The sequence below is a fragment of the Ciconia boyciana genome, chromosome 2 (genome assembly GCF_034638445.1).
Source record: "Ciconia boyciana chromosome 2, ASM3463844v1, whole genome shotgun sequence".
Taxonomy (NCBI): domain Eukaryota; kingdom Metazoa; phylum Chordata; class Aves; order Ciconiiformes; family Ciconiidae; genus Ciconia; species Ciconia boyciana.
In genome coordinates, this window is record NC_132935.1 from 80,156,739 (window position 1) to 80,172,557 (window position 15,819).

The 15,819-nt window shown below is 42.7% G+C and overlaps 1 protein-coding gene across 2 annotated transcripts in view; it reads right to left on the reverse strand.

Annotated features, from left to right (window-relative positions):
- DAP (death associated protein) overlaps positions 1-15,026 on the reverse strand; it is a 55,115-nt gene extending 40,089 nt beyond the window's left edge. The window contains exons 1-3 of one of the 2 annotated variants that reach the window (XM_072853099.1): positions 14,704-15,026; positions 8,937-9,141; positions 7,883-7,979 (exon numbers count right to left, since the gene is read on the reverse strand). In XM_072853099.1, coding sequence (XP_072709200.1) covers positions 7,883-7,979; positions 8,937-8,961 — 122 coding nt within the window. In that variant the 5' untranslated portion in view covers positions 8,962-9,141; positions 14,704-15,026. The remainder of the gene's footprint in view (positions 1-7,882; positions 7,980-8,936; positions 9,142-14,703) is intronic. The other variant, XM_072853098.1, reaches the window with a different exon arrangement.
- Between the last annotated feature and the right edge of the window lie 793 nt (positions 15,027-15,819).

Below are 15,819 nucleotides of genomic sequence, written 5' to 3' on the forward strand. Positions count from 1 at the left end.
TTAAAATGCTTCAAAGTTCAGTGCCTGCTGTAGCTGAGGCAGAAGAAACTTAAGGGAGAGGAAGGCACTACTGGAAAAACTAGATTCCCCCCACCCCCCTTGGTACACATGGTGTCAATCTCGCACACCTCCTACTCATTTTCAGCTCATGGTGACTTCACTTCAACATAGGGTTTTGATTCTAAATAAACGAGTAGCATCTGGTCCTCTGGCAGCTTTTTCTAGTAGAAATTCATACCTTTAGCTTTAGAAATGCTCTCAGTGTCGCTGAACACTTAAATAATAGAGATTTGGGCTTGGCATAATGAAAAGCATTTGATTATACTTTTGGGTTTGGAGATTTTTGTGCTTTATAATGCCTATGCAGTATCTGTTTCAGCACTGTCTTTGCCTCCAAACTGGCACAGTCACCTTCATCCCATGCATTCCACTACTTCAGAAAGATACCAAGAGAAAAGCACAAAGCAAAATGCCACCACTCCAGCTATTAGCTTAAGATATTTTACTTTTCCCTATAGATGTGGAACGCCATACTAAGTAAGCTGTGTCACTCACAAGATACTACTTCCTTCCCATCCATTTTCCTCTCGCATATGACTAAGCTTTTCTCACTTTCCTCATCACACAGAATACAAATTACAGACTTTCATTCTTTTAAAATCTTTTTCTTACACCAGCCTGGCTGACAATTCAGCTCAGCTTTCCAGCTAATTTCATAAGACAGCATATGTTTCTTTGGGACTGAACCCGGCTCTTGCCGAGCTGGATGGCGTATCTTCTATTCACTTTGAGGGAGAGAAATACCAGATCTTTTTTAGTTCTTTCACACATGCACACAGTACTTCAGGAATGTGAAAAGAGCTATCCATATAATGTCATAACCAGCACTTACACTGATGGATTTATCAACCTACTGCTTCAATCATCAAGAAATACTGGAAGCATGAAACAGTCTTTCAGAAGACTCACATCTTCCTGTATGGGAATGCTTCATTCATAATCTTGTCTAGTTTTTTCTCCATTCCCTGCATTCACAGATATTTTCACTTCTTAAATGGAGATATTCAGTCTCTTTTCTTGCCTTACAGTAGTTCTGCATTAAAAAAAATCAGTATTACATATTCTGTTCTCTATAGTTAAATCTATAACCATATATGCATTTGATATGGTTCAACACAGATCATAGCAATTACTTTGCTACTTCTCCAAGTAACTGGTCATCTGCAGAAGACACTGCCCTGAAAATCACATGAAAATAGCTAATATTGGGTTTTGGTTTTATAATTAAACAAATTATGCATATATAAACTTTACTAGATTTGAGCATCTGCTAATCATAAAAACTATGCAAAAGATTAAGACACGAAGATGAATAATGAGGTGGGAAAATGCATTGCAGGCAATATCACTTATGTAAAGGAGAAGAGTGTGACACTATTAGGCAGCTAAATTCACTTCACAGTGAAGGGAATAAGTCCAAAATAATAAAGGGGAGGGGAGGGGGGAGCACTAAGCACAGAATCTTATTGGAAAATGAAGATGTTTTGGAGAATGTAGGAAGCAATTTCCCTCATTGTGCTATGTCCTGTACTCTGCTTAAGAATATTTCAAAATTATAGTTGCAAATTTTTTACAGCTCTTTTGCCAGCAGAACTTCCTTTTAGCCTTTTAACCAAGCAAAGAAACATGTAACCAAGTAAAGAAAAAGTTAGTCATGCCAAACTCTGGTATGACAATAGGATAATGCCCAACATTTACTGCAGTTTGCATCTTTCCCAGAAACTGCAAGCATGGTGTTCACAGCCACGTTGCTTTTTCATTGCATTTCCCCAGGCATTTCATCCTCTAAGGCCAACTGCCTCCAAAGCTCCATATCCAAGTAATGAGAGCTCAAAGGCAAAGACATGAATAAAAACCCTCAAGAGTCATATCCATTATATCCATACATTTAATCAAGTTTCAGTTTTTATATGGATAAGCATAAAATGGCAATATACAGTCTGTGAACATAATCTTTGTGTAAAGCCCCATCAGCTTACAGAGGTAACAGAACCAAAAAGAGGGAAAAAAGAGGTGGTTAGAAAAGTGGTGGAAGAAATGTGAACTGTGTCAAAGAGGAGGATCTGGATGTTGACAGATGCTTCTACTTAGTATCAGTGCACCCCTTCAGAGCTGCCTCCACTTACACAATAGCCCAAGGGACCTTTTAAGCCAATGCTTAAGTGGCCCTGCTGCCAGAAAGGGAGACTCCGTCAATCCTCTACCCACCAAAGTTGCACATTTCCTCTCCAAAAACTTAAGCAGAAGATGTAGCAGCCTATCTGTCCTGACCTGTCTCTTTATTTTAACCTTAAATATTCACCATGCTGAGTCAATGCCTGCTTGCTTTTCCAATATTTTGGTTTTATAGATGCATGAACACAGGCAAAGAGGTCTTTTTTCAGCTTTATGTTGGTGAACTACATGGGAGAAACACTAATGAGCTATTCACTCTGACTATTTATGGAAGTACAATGCTACCTGTTCATGGAGGTTTGGTTTCCACATTTAACAAGCTGTAAGGTATCTCACTTTTTTTTTTTGCTTAGAACTCCCAAGATTTCTTCTGTCAAACACGTGTTGTCTCTACAACAGACATTAGAACTAACTGGACTGAAACACCTCCATCCATGATGGAAACTACTTCCTACAGGACTTGTGTGCAAGCGAGCTGAACACCGGACATCATTTCCCAGGTCTTGGCTGTGCTGAAGGGCAGCTACTCCCAAGTTAAAGGGTCAGGACTTTGACTTTACAGTTCCTGCCCCAGCTAAATAACCAGAACAGCAGGGTGAAAGACAAGAAAGAGAAACAGTTTCAAGCATTTCCATATTTAGGGTGTAAACAAACATACAAACCTGCTCTAATGGCTTAGTTGTATAATCTACTTTACATTTTTTTAAATTGTGTCAGAAGTTTGGACAACAAGGGTCATTACAAGGCAAAAATTACATATACTTCAACGACAGCAGAATCTTCAGTGGCAAATCAAAAATAGAAATCATGTCTGTGGCTTATTTCTTATCAGTTGCAACAGAGCGAAGTGAGGGAAAGGAAAAACAATTTACTCTTGAATGAAGGTATATACCCACAGCCTGAATTTTTGAGATTTCCACGACACTTCTAAAAGAAAAAAAGCGCAGCTTAACTAGCATATTCAGGCTTAACAAGTAACACAGATACCTGAAGGATGACAGGGGCCTTCGACAACTCCTCTCTCGCCATGGAACTGAGTAAGTACTGAGACCAGCTTTTTGACATATGGACACCCGTATGCTTCATGATTTTACTTTTGAGTCACCACATTCTAAATTATCCTCTTTTTTTTTCTTTTGCCCAATGAATATAGCTAAGGCCAATATCCACATCATAAACTGAATTAAAATCCAGGCTGCATAATTTATTCTTTCTAGAGCTAATGGGAAAGTCAGACATAACGCTGGATGCACAATCTCCACGTAAGTTTAACATACAAAACACATACAATTTACATATGTATACAGAGAAACCACTCTATTGCATTTATATTAAGTAATTAAATGACTGTAATTACCCACCTTGTTTCAGAAATATAGCAAAAGGAAAGAGTCTTTAGACATGAAAGCCTGTGCAGTTTACCCGGTTTGTTAAAAGACCAAATGAGCCCGATACTTGTTTTAATTTTTTTTTTTTTAAATCCAGATGCTGATATATAATTATAGTTTCTTCTTCTTGAGGTCCCAGACTGACAATTAATGAAGCTCTTGTGCAAAACTGAACAAGCAGCTCTCATTTCAAATTATCTGTCTTTCATGAGTATTTATTATGGCTAGAGTCAGATGCTGGCACAAGATTGCGTGTGATATTGCAAATCTCAGCTAAATATGATTCTAATAAAGCCCAGGACTATGAGTAGCCTACTTATTCCAAATATTTTCTAGGACAACATACAGTCCTGAAAAATTATGGTTTCTATTCATAATCCTACTTCTAATTATATGTTTCACCTTCATCTAGCATCACAAAAAAAACCTTCCAGCAGCAGTCAGTATGACTGTCAATCAAAACTGCAACCATATCCAAAAAACAAATCAATGCAAGTCTTAAGCAATTACAGAAACAAAAGAAAATCAATAATGGATCAGACCAAAAGTTCATCTAGCCAGTATCCTATCTGCAACTAGGCTGACCAAAATCACTGTTGTCCTGAAGATGATGTGGGCAGAGGATCCCACCTCACAGTCAAGTTTACCACTGACATCTTGACCACAGTGGTGCCACTGGCTTTAGATGCCACACACATTTTTTTAGTTCACCTAAACCAAATGATGCAATCCCTCCCTTCTTTCACTGAGTCTTCTCCATATAATCATATCCATCCAGCCATTCCTCTTTAAGTAAAACTATATTTATACCAGACATATCAAATTCTTTCCATTACCACTCAAGGCTGAGAACTGCCTTGCAGGAAAAGTTTAAATTAATATAAAACCATCTTACCACATATTGTTTTAAGGGATGACAAACCACCATTACAACAACTCAGCCTACCATTTCATTAAGTGGTAGGTTGCCATAACAATTTTATTTTAGGAACCAGAACTGAATAAAATACTTTACAGAGTAAATTACAGTAACTGGATTGCAAGTTGCTAAACTACTGAGAAAAAGAAATGTCAAAGAAGATACACCTGGTGAATCTTACTTTAAAGTCACCTTTATCACAGCACAGTTAGCTACTTCGGGGGTGTTTACCTGTATCAGCTTTGTTTACATTAAGACTAGAAACGCTGACCCAATTTTTTTTTTTCTGCAAGCACGCTGCAAAAACAATGCCAGCTGTCTCCAAAGCCACAAGTACTTCTATGAACTCTAGCCGAAAGCTTTCTTGCTGAGCAGCTGCTCAGATTCATGCCATCATGGGGAGGGCATGTGCACTCAGAGCTCCCAGGGAACTCTGGGAGAGCTCAAAATCTTCTGCCTTGATTTACTGCCAATTCCACTAATCTGTCCTCAACTAGGACTGCAATGAGATTAAAATAATCGCTCAATCATCCTAGCCTCCCTCTTCACACACACCAATGACTTTTCTCTGTTTCATTATTTTCTCTCGCATCATTGTCAGCTGCCAATATCACCTGATAAGAATTGCCTGAAGGGCTGTTTGCTTCTTTTGACTTTTAATGCAATAGGGAATAGAGATTGCATCATATCCACGATACAACCTTAAAATGGCAAAGACTAAAAACATGAGAGTAGAAAGTTAAAAACACAGATGTCTCTGCATCTGCTTAGCAAAGGGACATAAAATACCAGCTAGCAAAGACCAAAAAGTACATATATATTGGTGCCAGAGAAAGCAGAACAGAACGCTAGTGGCCTTTTCTCCCTCTCTTGATAAACCCGTCCCCATCTCCTGATAAACCTCCCTCCACAGGCATCAGAAATCCAGGCATTTTAGAAGGGCACCGTGAATCACCAGGAGCAGACACAGAAACTCCAGGGGACTGCACCTTCCAGCACAGAAGCAGTTGACATGCTGCAAATGTAATTTAATTTTGAAAAACAACAACTTTATGTACTATGGCCTGTGGAGTTTGCTTATTCTGTCTATGGCTAAATAACTTCTTGCTTACATCTATAGTTTGTACAGCCACTGGCTGCAGAAGTATTCCCACAGGAGCCTGCAACAGGCACATTAAACCCTTTCCCTCACAGACGCAAAGGTTTCCCAGTTCTACCAGGAAAACAACTTCTCTCAGACTTGTAAACCAACTTAGAGTTTTGTTTTATAATTCATGCTGCTTCCCATCTAACTATGCTCCTTGTGTCCCTCCTGCTGCTTTCTTTCTCAAGAGGATTAAATCAAAGAAATAAAAAGTCCAGACCAGTGGTTTTTGTATTAATACACAGGCTCAAGAATAACTGTATGCACAAGTGCCTAATATGGACTGATAATGTATCCTCTACAAGAAAACCAAAGCAAAGAGCGCACTAAGTGCATATTTTGACAATAAACTGATCAGGTGTCTGAGGGAATAGATTTCATGAGGTGCAACAGCTAACTATTCCCTAGTTAAAAAGGCAGCTCTAGAGGTCATTAAACTTTCTCTTCTGCCTTTAAAGCATAAAAATTGCTCACAGACCTGCTTTACAATACTAATACAGTGCGTATTTGTTAGCATCTTAAGATCAGGAGTGCACTCCTCCTCCTGATCGTTCTGTTGGCCACGTGTTGTTTTGCACTGTGGACTGGTCTCAGGGCACCTGGCCTGGACTCCCTGCAGATGACGCTAAACTGGAACACGCAGTCCAAGAGACACCTAACGCACACCAGCTAGGATTGGGCCTTCAGTCCAGAAAACCAGACTAAGTAATCTCCAAAACACGTGCAGCGTGAACATGAAGTCCTCGGCACCGACTGTTTCCCCCTACAGATCTGCTTCTATTGTGCCACAGCACTTGCTAAAGCAGACACAGCCACAAATATCAAGGTTAAAATTTAACTTTTCCCTACACTATTTGAGTGAGAGGGGAAAATCACAATCTTGTTTAAAGAAAGGAATAAAGCAGATAACTATATTGTAACAGAGGTTTATATGTGTGAACAGGCATAAGAAGTCTTCTCATTTGGATTCTAACGAGATTCCCTCACCATGAGGTTGGCATGCCAAGGAAATGCAAGAATAACCAGGTATATAACACACTCTAAATAAAAGGATGTACCCCCAAGCAAAGTTTAAATTAACCACACAATATGATTCCTTCCTTTGGACAAAACTTGACTGCAGTACAGACTCTGTTCCAACTTACGTTCCACTAAACAGAAATACAAGATGACCAACTTGGTTAATGAAGAAATGGCATGAAGTTTCATTTTCCTGCCTTTCATTTGAATATATTAATTAAAATTACTTTTCCTTCTCATAAATGTGTTTCCTATTCAACTTGTGATTTAGTATAAGAACAAATGTGTTTATTTTTACACAGACATTTTCACAATGCCTATTTATTACCATTGGTTTACATGTAAAATGAACATCATATAAGTCAGTCTACTTACCAAAGCACAAGAATGACTCTGTTTTTTTTGTCTTGAACAAATAGCTAGGACAAACCCATGCAGTAAGCTAGTACATAAAGATTTCAGGTAAATATAGTCTTGGCTACAAAGAAAGACAGCTAGCCAAGGAAAGCAGCACAAAACCAGGTGGCTTTTGTATGAATAGAAATACAGCAACAGTCCATTGAACCTCCCTGCTTTCATTTCTACACAGCAGTTACCAGCAGTCTTAAGTAGATTTATTAATCTACAGTAACAACTGTTTGTTTTGGTATCCTCCACCACTAAAACTGCTAAAGTCCCACCTAAAATAAAAGCAGATAATATTAATAGGATATATTTTTACTTGTCTTTTAGAAAGCACCAAACTGTCAAATACCTCACAGAGACAGGAATATGGGCAAACTGTAGAAGGAATCACCCAGCACACAGCAAGATGACCTCATATGCAGACTGACAGCCTAATGCTTGTGACCAAATGTGCCTAGCCTCTGTATTTCTGCACAGTGTGAAATGATGTTCAGAGATTTTAGGAAAGCTCATGTCTTGCTTTAACTGTACTTTTTTCTCTAACCTTCTCCTACCTGGCAGGATCATTTAAAGGAGGCTCAGCAAGGTAAAAATTCCCAAATTCCTCAGTTCTCTTGAGGGAGCATATAACTTGCTACCACTTTAAATCAATTTTATGATACAAAAACAACTGTATCATTGGTTTGCTATCCGCAAGGAAAACAAAACTGGTGATAAAGTTCAAGGTCATGGAAATTCACTGTAGCACATGCACCAAATCAAAATGCTCACCTGCTGGTTTCCCAGTCTTGGTCATCCTTATCTTTTTCTTCTTTGGCATCAGAATTGTGTGGGTGTTTCTGCACAATCCGCATCCCACCAGCTTTCACTGGAACAAAAATTGGAGACACAACAAACCTCAGTCAAATCAGCATAAGTGAAGGATGGTTTAAGGATGACTCTTCCCTCCCTTCCCCCCAATACTTTACAGACTAGTTTCATAGTAATCACAGTTTGAAAAAAGCAGCCCAAAGTTCTTAAAAGTGGCAAGCGTGAGGAACAGCTACTTCAGGATTGCATCTGCCATTCTCTTTCACATCATGCCATCTTTGCTCATTCTGAGAAGTTGCAGCTCATTTTACCACCTGCTTCCAACACCATTTTAGAAAACTCAACTCTGTTTTAACTCTCCCCTACCCCTGTAAACTTGCAGCAGTCAGAAGAAGAAAGGGAGGTGATGGCTTGCATAACACTATGCAAAAGGCCAGAAATGTGGATGTTAAATACTCCCATAAAACAAGAAGGGATGAAGAACCTCACTTGCCATTTCAAGTTAAAAACTACAGCTATAATAATAGCATTTATACAAGGAAGTACTTCATGAACAGTATAATAAAAAGCAAAGTTTAGGAGGACTCTTAACTTGCATTTAGACCAGAGCTTTTGGTTTTGCAAAACATAAGCATTTACATTTCAAATCCTTGTCATGATTTAGTTTTAGAAATTATCCAAACGTGAAAGCATCCCTTTGAAACACAAAACAAGAAGTGAAAGCAAATCCACTGATGTTCATAATTTATCCCTTCCAAAGTGAAATATAAAATAGGAACCAAGCCAGGCCCAACACTGCAGCTACTAAGCAGAGCAACAGGCAGGCTGCTCTTGATCTGCTTTCTGTTTTAATATTGTTACTTTTTTTTTTTTCCTTCAACCATTGCGGTACATGCTTACAGGACAGCAGAAGATAAGACGATGCATCTCGTTAGCTAATTGGATGGGTTACATTGCAATCAGCAACCTCATCAGAAAACCACTATAGCAGTCAGGAGTCAAGAAAACCACCTACAGGTGCGTTGGTTTGTCTCTCGCATCGCCACAACACGGTAAGTCTGGGGACAGCCTCAGTAGAGATGTCACAGCTGGAGCAAGCCGGATGCCAGAGCAGGACTCGGAAGGAGCTGAAGCAGCTTGCCCATGTGGCTAGGGGAGCCTGTGCCCAGCCACAGAGAGATTAGGGCACCTCACAGCAGTTCAATGCTAATTCCTGAAACCTAGAAAGAGGTTTAGTTCTCAGTTCTTAACCAGGTCAGCAATGGAAAGGACACTCCTGTGTATAAATTTTACAGCCTGGGTGAAGGCAAGCAGTAAAGAGAAAGCGACAGCTCTTTGGCCTTGGGATTTTTTAAATAGATTTTAAGCTTTGTGTGATATTTGAAAGATAAACTTCCGATTCAATAAAGGACATTAACTAAAGACAGGCGATCAACAGACAAAACCAAAGAAATATCTTTTAAAACCTATCAAAACTGTGTCCCCTTAGCATGCATTAAAAAAAAACCAAACCAACACAACAAACCACCAGCCATTTTGTGTTCTCTCTCCAGCGTAAAACTTACAATACTTAAATTGGTGAGAAACGTTTCACGTGGCACAAGGAAAGATAGAAAGGTTAGGCAACAAAGAAATGTGAGTTTAAAACTGAAACAAAAATTAAAATGCCTGTTAATTTTGATTCAAACTCCTTAGAAATTTAAGTTTGTTTGCAAAAGCAAACACTGAGTTCTGTCAAGTGCTGTCTTGTTCTAACATCTCAGTTAATCAAAGTGATTGGTATGTTTTATTTACATTAATTTATAAATTTAACATCATTGCACAATCAGCTCTTATTAGCTCCCTGTCAAATTACTTTTTGTGGAAGATGCTGTCTCCACATCAACATCTGCCAGGTTACAAACAGCACTTCTGGACAATACACACACGCTTCCATGTTCTTCACCATCTAATAGAAAACTAAAGAAAACAATACCCGAAGATTTAGTGCTAATTTAGGTGGTCTAAAATCTCTCTCCTCTCATATTGTATATCATCAGGCCACCAGCCGCTTGTTTTCTCTTTGTCACTGGCAAAGATATGCAGCTAACACGTTCAGATTTGTCTGTATGTAGAATTAACAGAGATTAAAAAGCAAACAACCAGACAATTAAAAGGCATAATAGTGACTGACCAATGCAGTAATTTAATAATTTTAATACTCTGATTTTTTGCACTAATATCAATGCACTATACTATGCACTATCAGGCATAGTATAGACAGCTAAAAGTACACTGGTGCATAATTGAATAATCTTTAGTAATCCAAGGTTGCTGTGCAGATATGGGAAACCAAAAGAAGAATCCAGCAAACAACTGCAGTAATAATCTGTATTTCTGAGATCAAAAGTGAAATAATTAGATCAGCATCCTGTACATATAGCTAATGTACATCTCTGCCACCTGTGTCACAGCATGCTCACACCAAATCTAGTTTCAAGAGATTTAGCTTAAGAAGAGAAATACCCTTGCAACATAATTCACCTTCCTTTCCAAAAGGTTTCAACCAAGCTACATTACCTCAGGGTTAGACAGAGAGAAGAAATTATGATTACATCTACCAAGCTAAAGAAAAACCCACTCCATTTGTGAGATTTTCTTGGGACTTACGAGGTTTCATCTACTTCTTACTGGCCTAGCATTTACTACATAATTTGACAGACGCTTACCACTGTCGTTTTGTCACTTAAAAGTTGTTCTTAAAAGAGTAAGAGCTCAGATTTCCTTAGAGTAAATCCTGCACAGAGCAGAGAGAGGATTTAAAGAACTGATAAACCACCTCCCAGAACGCTGCCAGAAATCAGTGCCCAGAAGAGGACCGTCAACGACACCATGTTGGGATGAGGAAGAAAGCAGTTCCCACGCGGAGAGGGAGCTGGGGCTGCAGTTGCTCAGCAGAGGTCAGGTGGGACCTGTGCTAAGGCAGGAGGGGACCGGAACAGCTCCCGCAGTCGGGACCGAAAAGAGAGGCCATCAGCCTCTACAGTGTGAAATGAAGAGGGGATCATTTGCCAGCATGCTCTGAGAAGAGCAACAGCACAAGTCTGTTTGCACCACTGCTGGGTAAGAGCTGAGTTTGGGATTTTACTTATTATTTGTCATGTTTTCCCCCCAAGAGGCAGAAGGGACTGTCTTGTTTGTCCTATGAATGCCAGCCTGCGTTCCTCTTAAGGGTATGCCTACTCCTTTTGGAAATGTATTAAATAACTGTGTTAATCGATTACCACTCAAGAGGATCTGGAGTCGGTAAACATTCTCAGTCTATTTACCCTTTTTTTTTCCCCTCTGCTGTGCTTCTTTCAGACTGCTCCCAGTTTCTGAGACTGAATTCTGAAATAAATGCCACCGAGTCACAGCTAGCACCAAGTACCTAGAGAAGCACCGCAGCCCTGCGACGCCTCTGGCCCCAGCTCGCTCAGGTTGCAGACCCAAGTCCTTCCTGGGGAAACCTTCCAGCTCAACCCATTGCCTGCTGGTCACAGCAACCAGACAGGAACTTTTAGAAATCCAGAGTACAGCCAAGAGCTTTAGCAGCTTCCCATTTTCCTTGAGCATCGTATTAAATATTAACACAAAATTTATTTCTTACATACCGTATAAGAACAGATTCCATTACATTGATAAGATGTATGAAAAGCCAGGACTGAGGGAAATGCAAAATACGCCGTTCTACAAGCTTAAGGGAGCATACATTAGTATCCAACAAAACCAGAACGGAAGTAAGAGATATTACATGCCTTTGTTTCACAGAAATCTTAGCTCAGAGCTACGTTTTTTTAATGTAGGAAAAAGCACATAACTATTTGCACGAACCTATTGTAAAGCTTCATAAATAAACTACTAACACAATCACCTTGCTTTATTCCTCCACAGTATCTACTAGAAGAAATGAACAGCCAAAAGCATAATTACGCAGACCTCTTTAGAGGGACCGCAAGTTGTACAAACCTACTCAGCAATGTATTATAGATGCATTGATCTCACTGACAGATATTTAATAAAGCTTAAGTTGGGGCCCTCTTAAGTTTCAGAAAGGAGTTCAAAGTTGCTTCGTGCACCCTGTTACCAGCCTGAGGTCTTGAGGTTTCTTTCCATTTCACTGCCCTTTGTCTTTTCAAGGGCTTTTCTTATTTTTTTTCCCCCTATGTGACACATCAATGCAGAAAGGAAGCTAACAAACTGCACGAAGTCAGTAAGTGAGGGCTAACAGTGCACATGAAAAACAATGGATGTCTCAATTCTGCTTTAATCTGATGATCCAAATCCTTCCTAACCTTTACATGTCTAATTCATACTCAGTGGGGTAAGACACATCCGTAATTACAGGGAGGGCTCTTTATACAACCATATGCAGCAAAACCAGAGCTTTTAAGCCATTAGTCCAAAAAGATCCCCTGTTCACATCTTTGCCTTGCTAGGAACTTGCCTTGTTATTCATTAACACAATTCCACCTGTACTTATATAGTCATCTTTTATTTATTTTTTTAAAGAATTTTTGACTTTAATTTTATTAAAACTTGTTTGCAAACTGCCCTATTGCATTATGTTATTACTCAAGGATCTAAACCAGCTTGAGATAGAGGATTCAAACCTAGTTTCAGCCCCTATAGTAAATATCAACTGTCACTAGTCAGCACCTTTATTGTGGATTTTCCAAGTGTTACTTTCCTCTGCCAACCAGCTCAGAACCATCTTCTTCCAGAAACGACCTGAAGATACTGTAAAGCATTAGGTTTTTTTCTGGCCTCAAGGACAGACTTGGTGATCGCCTTCCTTCCAAAGCTGAATTGGTGCATACTCACAAAAAACCCTGCAAGGATGCTAATGATCTTAAAAGGCATATAGCTGAAAAAGTTCTTCAGTTCATATGTGGATGCATGTTTTACAAAGAAAAAAAATAATCATAGTGAAATACTCTGACAGCAAGGGAAACCTGTACTGTCCTCCAGTTGTACTTTTGCACTGTGCATCGCTAGTTTCTCATGTGGCCTACAGAGGCTCACTTCAGGCCTTTAAAAAAATTCCACTGATTTCAAAAGACAGGTTTTGAAGCAAAACTCTCAAAACATGCAACAACATCAGAAAATACAACTACAAAGCAGCTAAGTGAAAATATCCACCATTTATCCTTCGTTCCCTTTCCATTAATGGTGCAGCAGGAAGACACAGCTGAACCAACGTAAGGTCTTAACCATCCCTTCACACTGAAGCTGAAGCTTACCTGACCTCAAGGCAAGCCAGCTCGAGGAGCTACAGCAGCAAAAGCTGTCAACATTGGGAAAGGTGCTTTGGTTTGGTTCCCTGAACCAGCTCACCAGGAGGTCAGGTAAGAGCTAATGCCATGACAAGGGAGGCTACAGAATTGGGACGACTCTGCTCAGCCAAGAGATCGGCTTAACTGTACTGCTGAACTACATTTGCCATGCAAAGCAAAGCCGTTATTTCTCACTTCTATTACCTAGTTAAAGGAATTTCTGGCCCTCACTATAAAAAGGGTAGAATTCAACTAGGTTCTAAAATTGTTTTCAAGTTTAGCTTTAAATCTCACCAGTTGATTTGAATATAAAACTAACCACCCTGTGAAGAGTTTCAGCATTTTTTTGATGGAAACACTTAAAAAAAGAAAAACCCCAACTGTTCCACCAGGAAACACGAGAAAACACATGAAAAGTTGCTGGTGCAGGGACCAAAGTTCCCTTTTTTAAGAAAACTGTAATAAAGAAGAAGAAGAAAAACTAACAGTACGTGAAGGAACAAGACAACTTTGATACTGCGAGTACCCGAACCCCACCTGTGTACAGAGAGGAGCTAGCGTCTGTGGACGGTGGCAGATCAGAGCCCCTCTGAAGGAGAAACGCAGCTCCTACCCCAACCACCCGTTGCTCTGCTCGCCCGTGAGCATACAGCAGCGGGTGGAAGGTGCCAGAGCTCCTTCGTTGGGCAGCTAGCAAGCAGCTTGTTTCCTACCCTGCCAGCCTCCAGAATTAAAGCTAGGAGCGCGCAGCCTGCTCTAGCACTCGCACCATAAGGCCCACAGGGAAAATGGATGCACAGAGTACCACTAATTTGCAGTTTGCCCGTTCACACTCAGCTTGCACTGTGTTGCAAATAGCCACGCAGGCTGTGATGTGGCTGAGGCCGCTCCTTTCCCCTTTCCGCCTTCTTCAGCCCCTGGCAGTGGTTTCGTAGGCCTCCACCGCCTTTCGAGGACGGGATGCCCTCACGGACGAGGACCGACGAAGACAACGCTGCCTGTCTTCCCGGGTCAGAAGCTGGAGATGTCAAACAGCACAACCCCGATGAGGATTTGTCTGCAACAAAGCAGAGCTCCTCCGGGAAAGGCAGGGCAGGGAGCCTCGCCCCCGTTACTGGCGAAGGCTGCCAGAGGGCAGGGACAGCTGCGGGCGAGGGCGAGCAGAGATGGGGATGGGGACCACGCACACCTCCCGGTGCCAGAGAGCCGCATCAGACGTCGCTTCGGGCGGCGGCGCCCGAGCAGAAGGGCACGGGGAAACCACCCAGGGCTCGCACCCCCCGGCAGCGGCGGCGGCGGGGCCCGCCCGAGACCGCCCTCGCCCTCCTCAGCCCCGGGCAGCACCCCGGCGCCCGCAAGCCGGGGACTTCGCGGGGAACCGGCGCCCGGCCTCGCGGGCCCGCGGCTGCCCAGGCCGCCCCGGCCCCCCCGTCCCGTCCCCAGCGGTGGGAAGAGAAAGAGCGGAGAGACGGGAACCGGCGGCCGTACCAGCAGGAGGGTGTCCGGCCCGCGTCTCTGCTTTCTCTTTGGGAGGCGAAGACATTTTTACTGTGGCAGCGGCCCCGCTTCCGCACCGGGCACCCGCACCGCGACGCCGAGCACCGAGCAACGGCCAGCGCCCAGCCTGCCCTGCGCTGCGCGGCGCGGCCCCGCTCCCGCCCTGTCAACGTGGCCGCCGGCCGCCGCCGCCGCCGCCAGGACGCACCCACCGAGGGGCGGCACCCGGGCGCGCCCGCGCTGCGCTGCCGCCGCCGCCCCTCCGCGGGACGGGCCGCCGCCAGCCTACGGGGGGGGACGACGGGACCGGGCCGTGCCCCGCCCCGCCCCGCCGGCGGAGGGCGGTGCCGCCGGGCCCGGAGGGGCCGGGCCGAAGGCGGGGCTGTGGGGCGGGGCGGCTGCCGCCCCCGCCCTCGCGCCTCCGCCAGCCCGTGGCGCGGGGCCGCGGGACCCTGCGGTGCCTGCAGGGCGGCCGTGCCTGCTCTCGGTGCCGGTCTGATGCTGTTTCTGCCGCAGTTTCTGTTTCTCCGTGCGGTTACCGAGCGGTTTGGTTTTGTTACTTTCTCGTCAGCCTTTTTGCCGCTGCTAAGCGTGAAGTCAGCCTTGCGAAACTGCCGCCCCGCTGAGGGCCGCCTGCCTTATTTCCCCGCCCCCCCAGCGATATGAATTCGTCTTGCTTTATGTAACTGGTTCCTGCAACAGACTGCCTTTAAAATCCCGTTTGGATAGCGTAGGCAATTGTACGGGGTAATACAGCTTTTTACTTAATTGCTATGAGAAGACGGCACAGGCAGTTAACGTGATTCTGAATTACGTGCTTGTACACTTCAAATAATACTTTTCATTAGCGACTAAATGGCGATTCACATCTTCCACTTTATTTTGTCCTGCCAAGCCACGTACGTGTGAAGTGGCGTGTACAGCGCTCATCTTACCCGCGCTTCGGATCTCGCTGCCGCTGCCTTTGAAATCGCGGTGCTGATTCACACCCGTTTAAGAAATTTTTCAAACGCTTCACTTACATTTTCCAAGTGGTGTGGACAGGCACGGAGCATGATATCTGAATTAATTATGTCAGCAGCAACGTGTAAACCACACGGGCTGTTC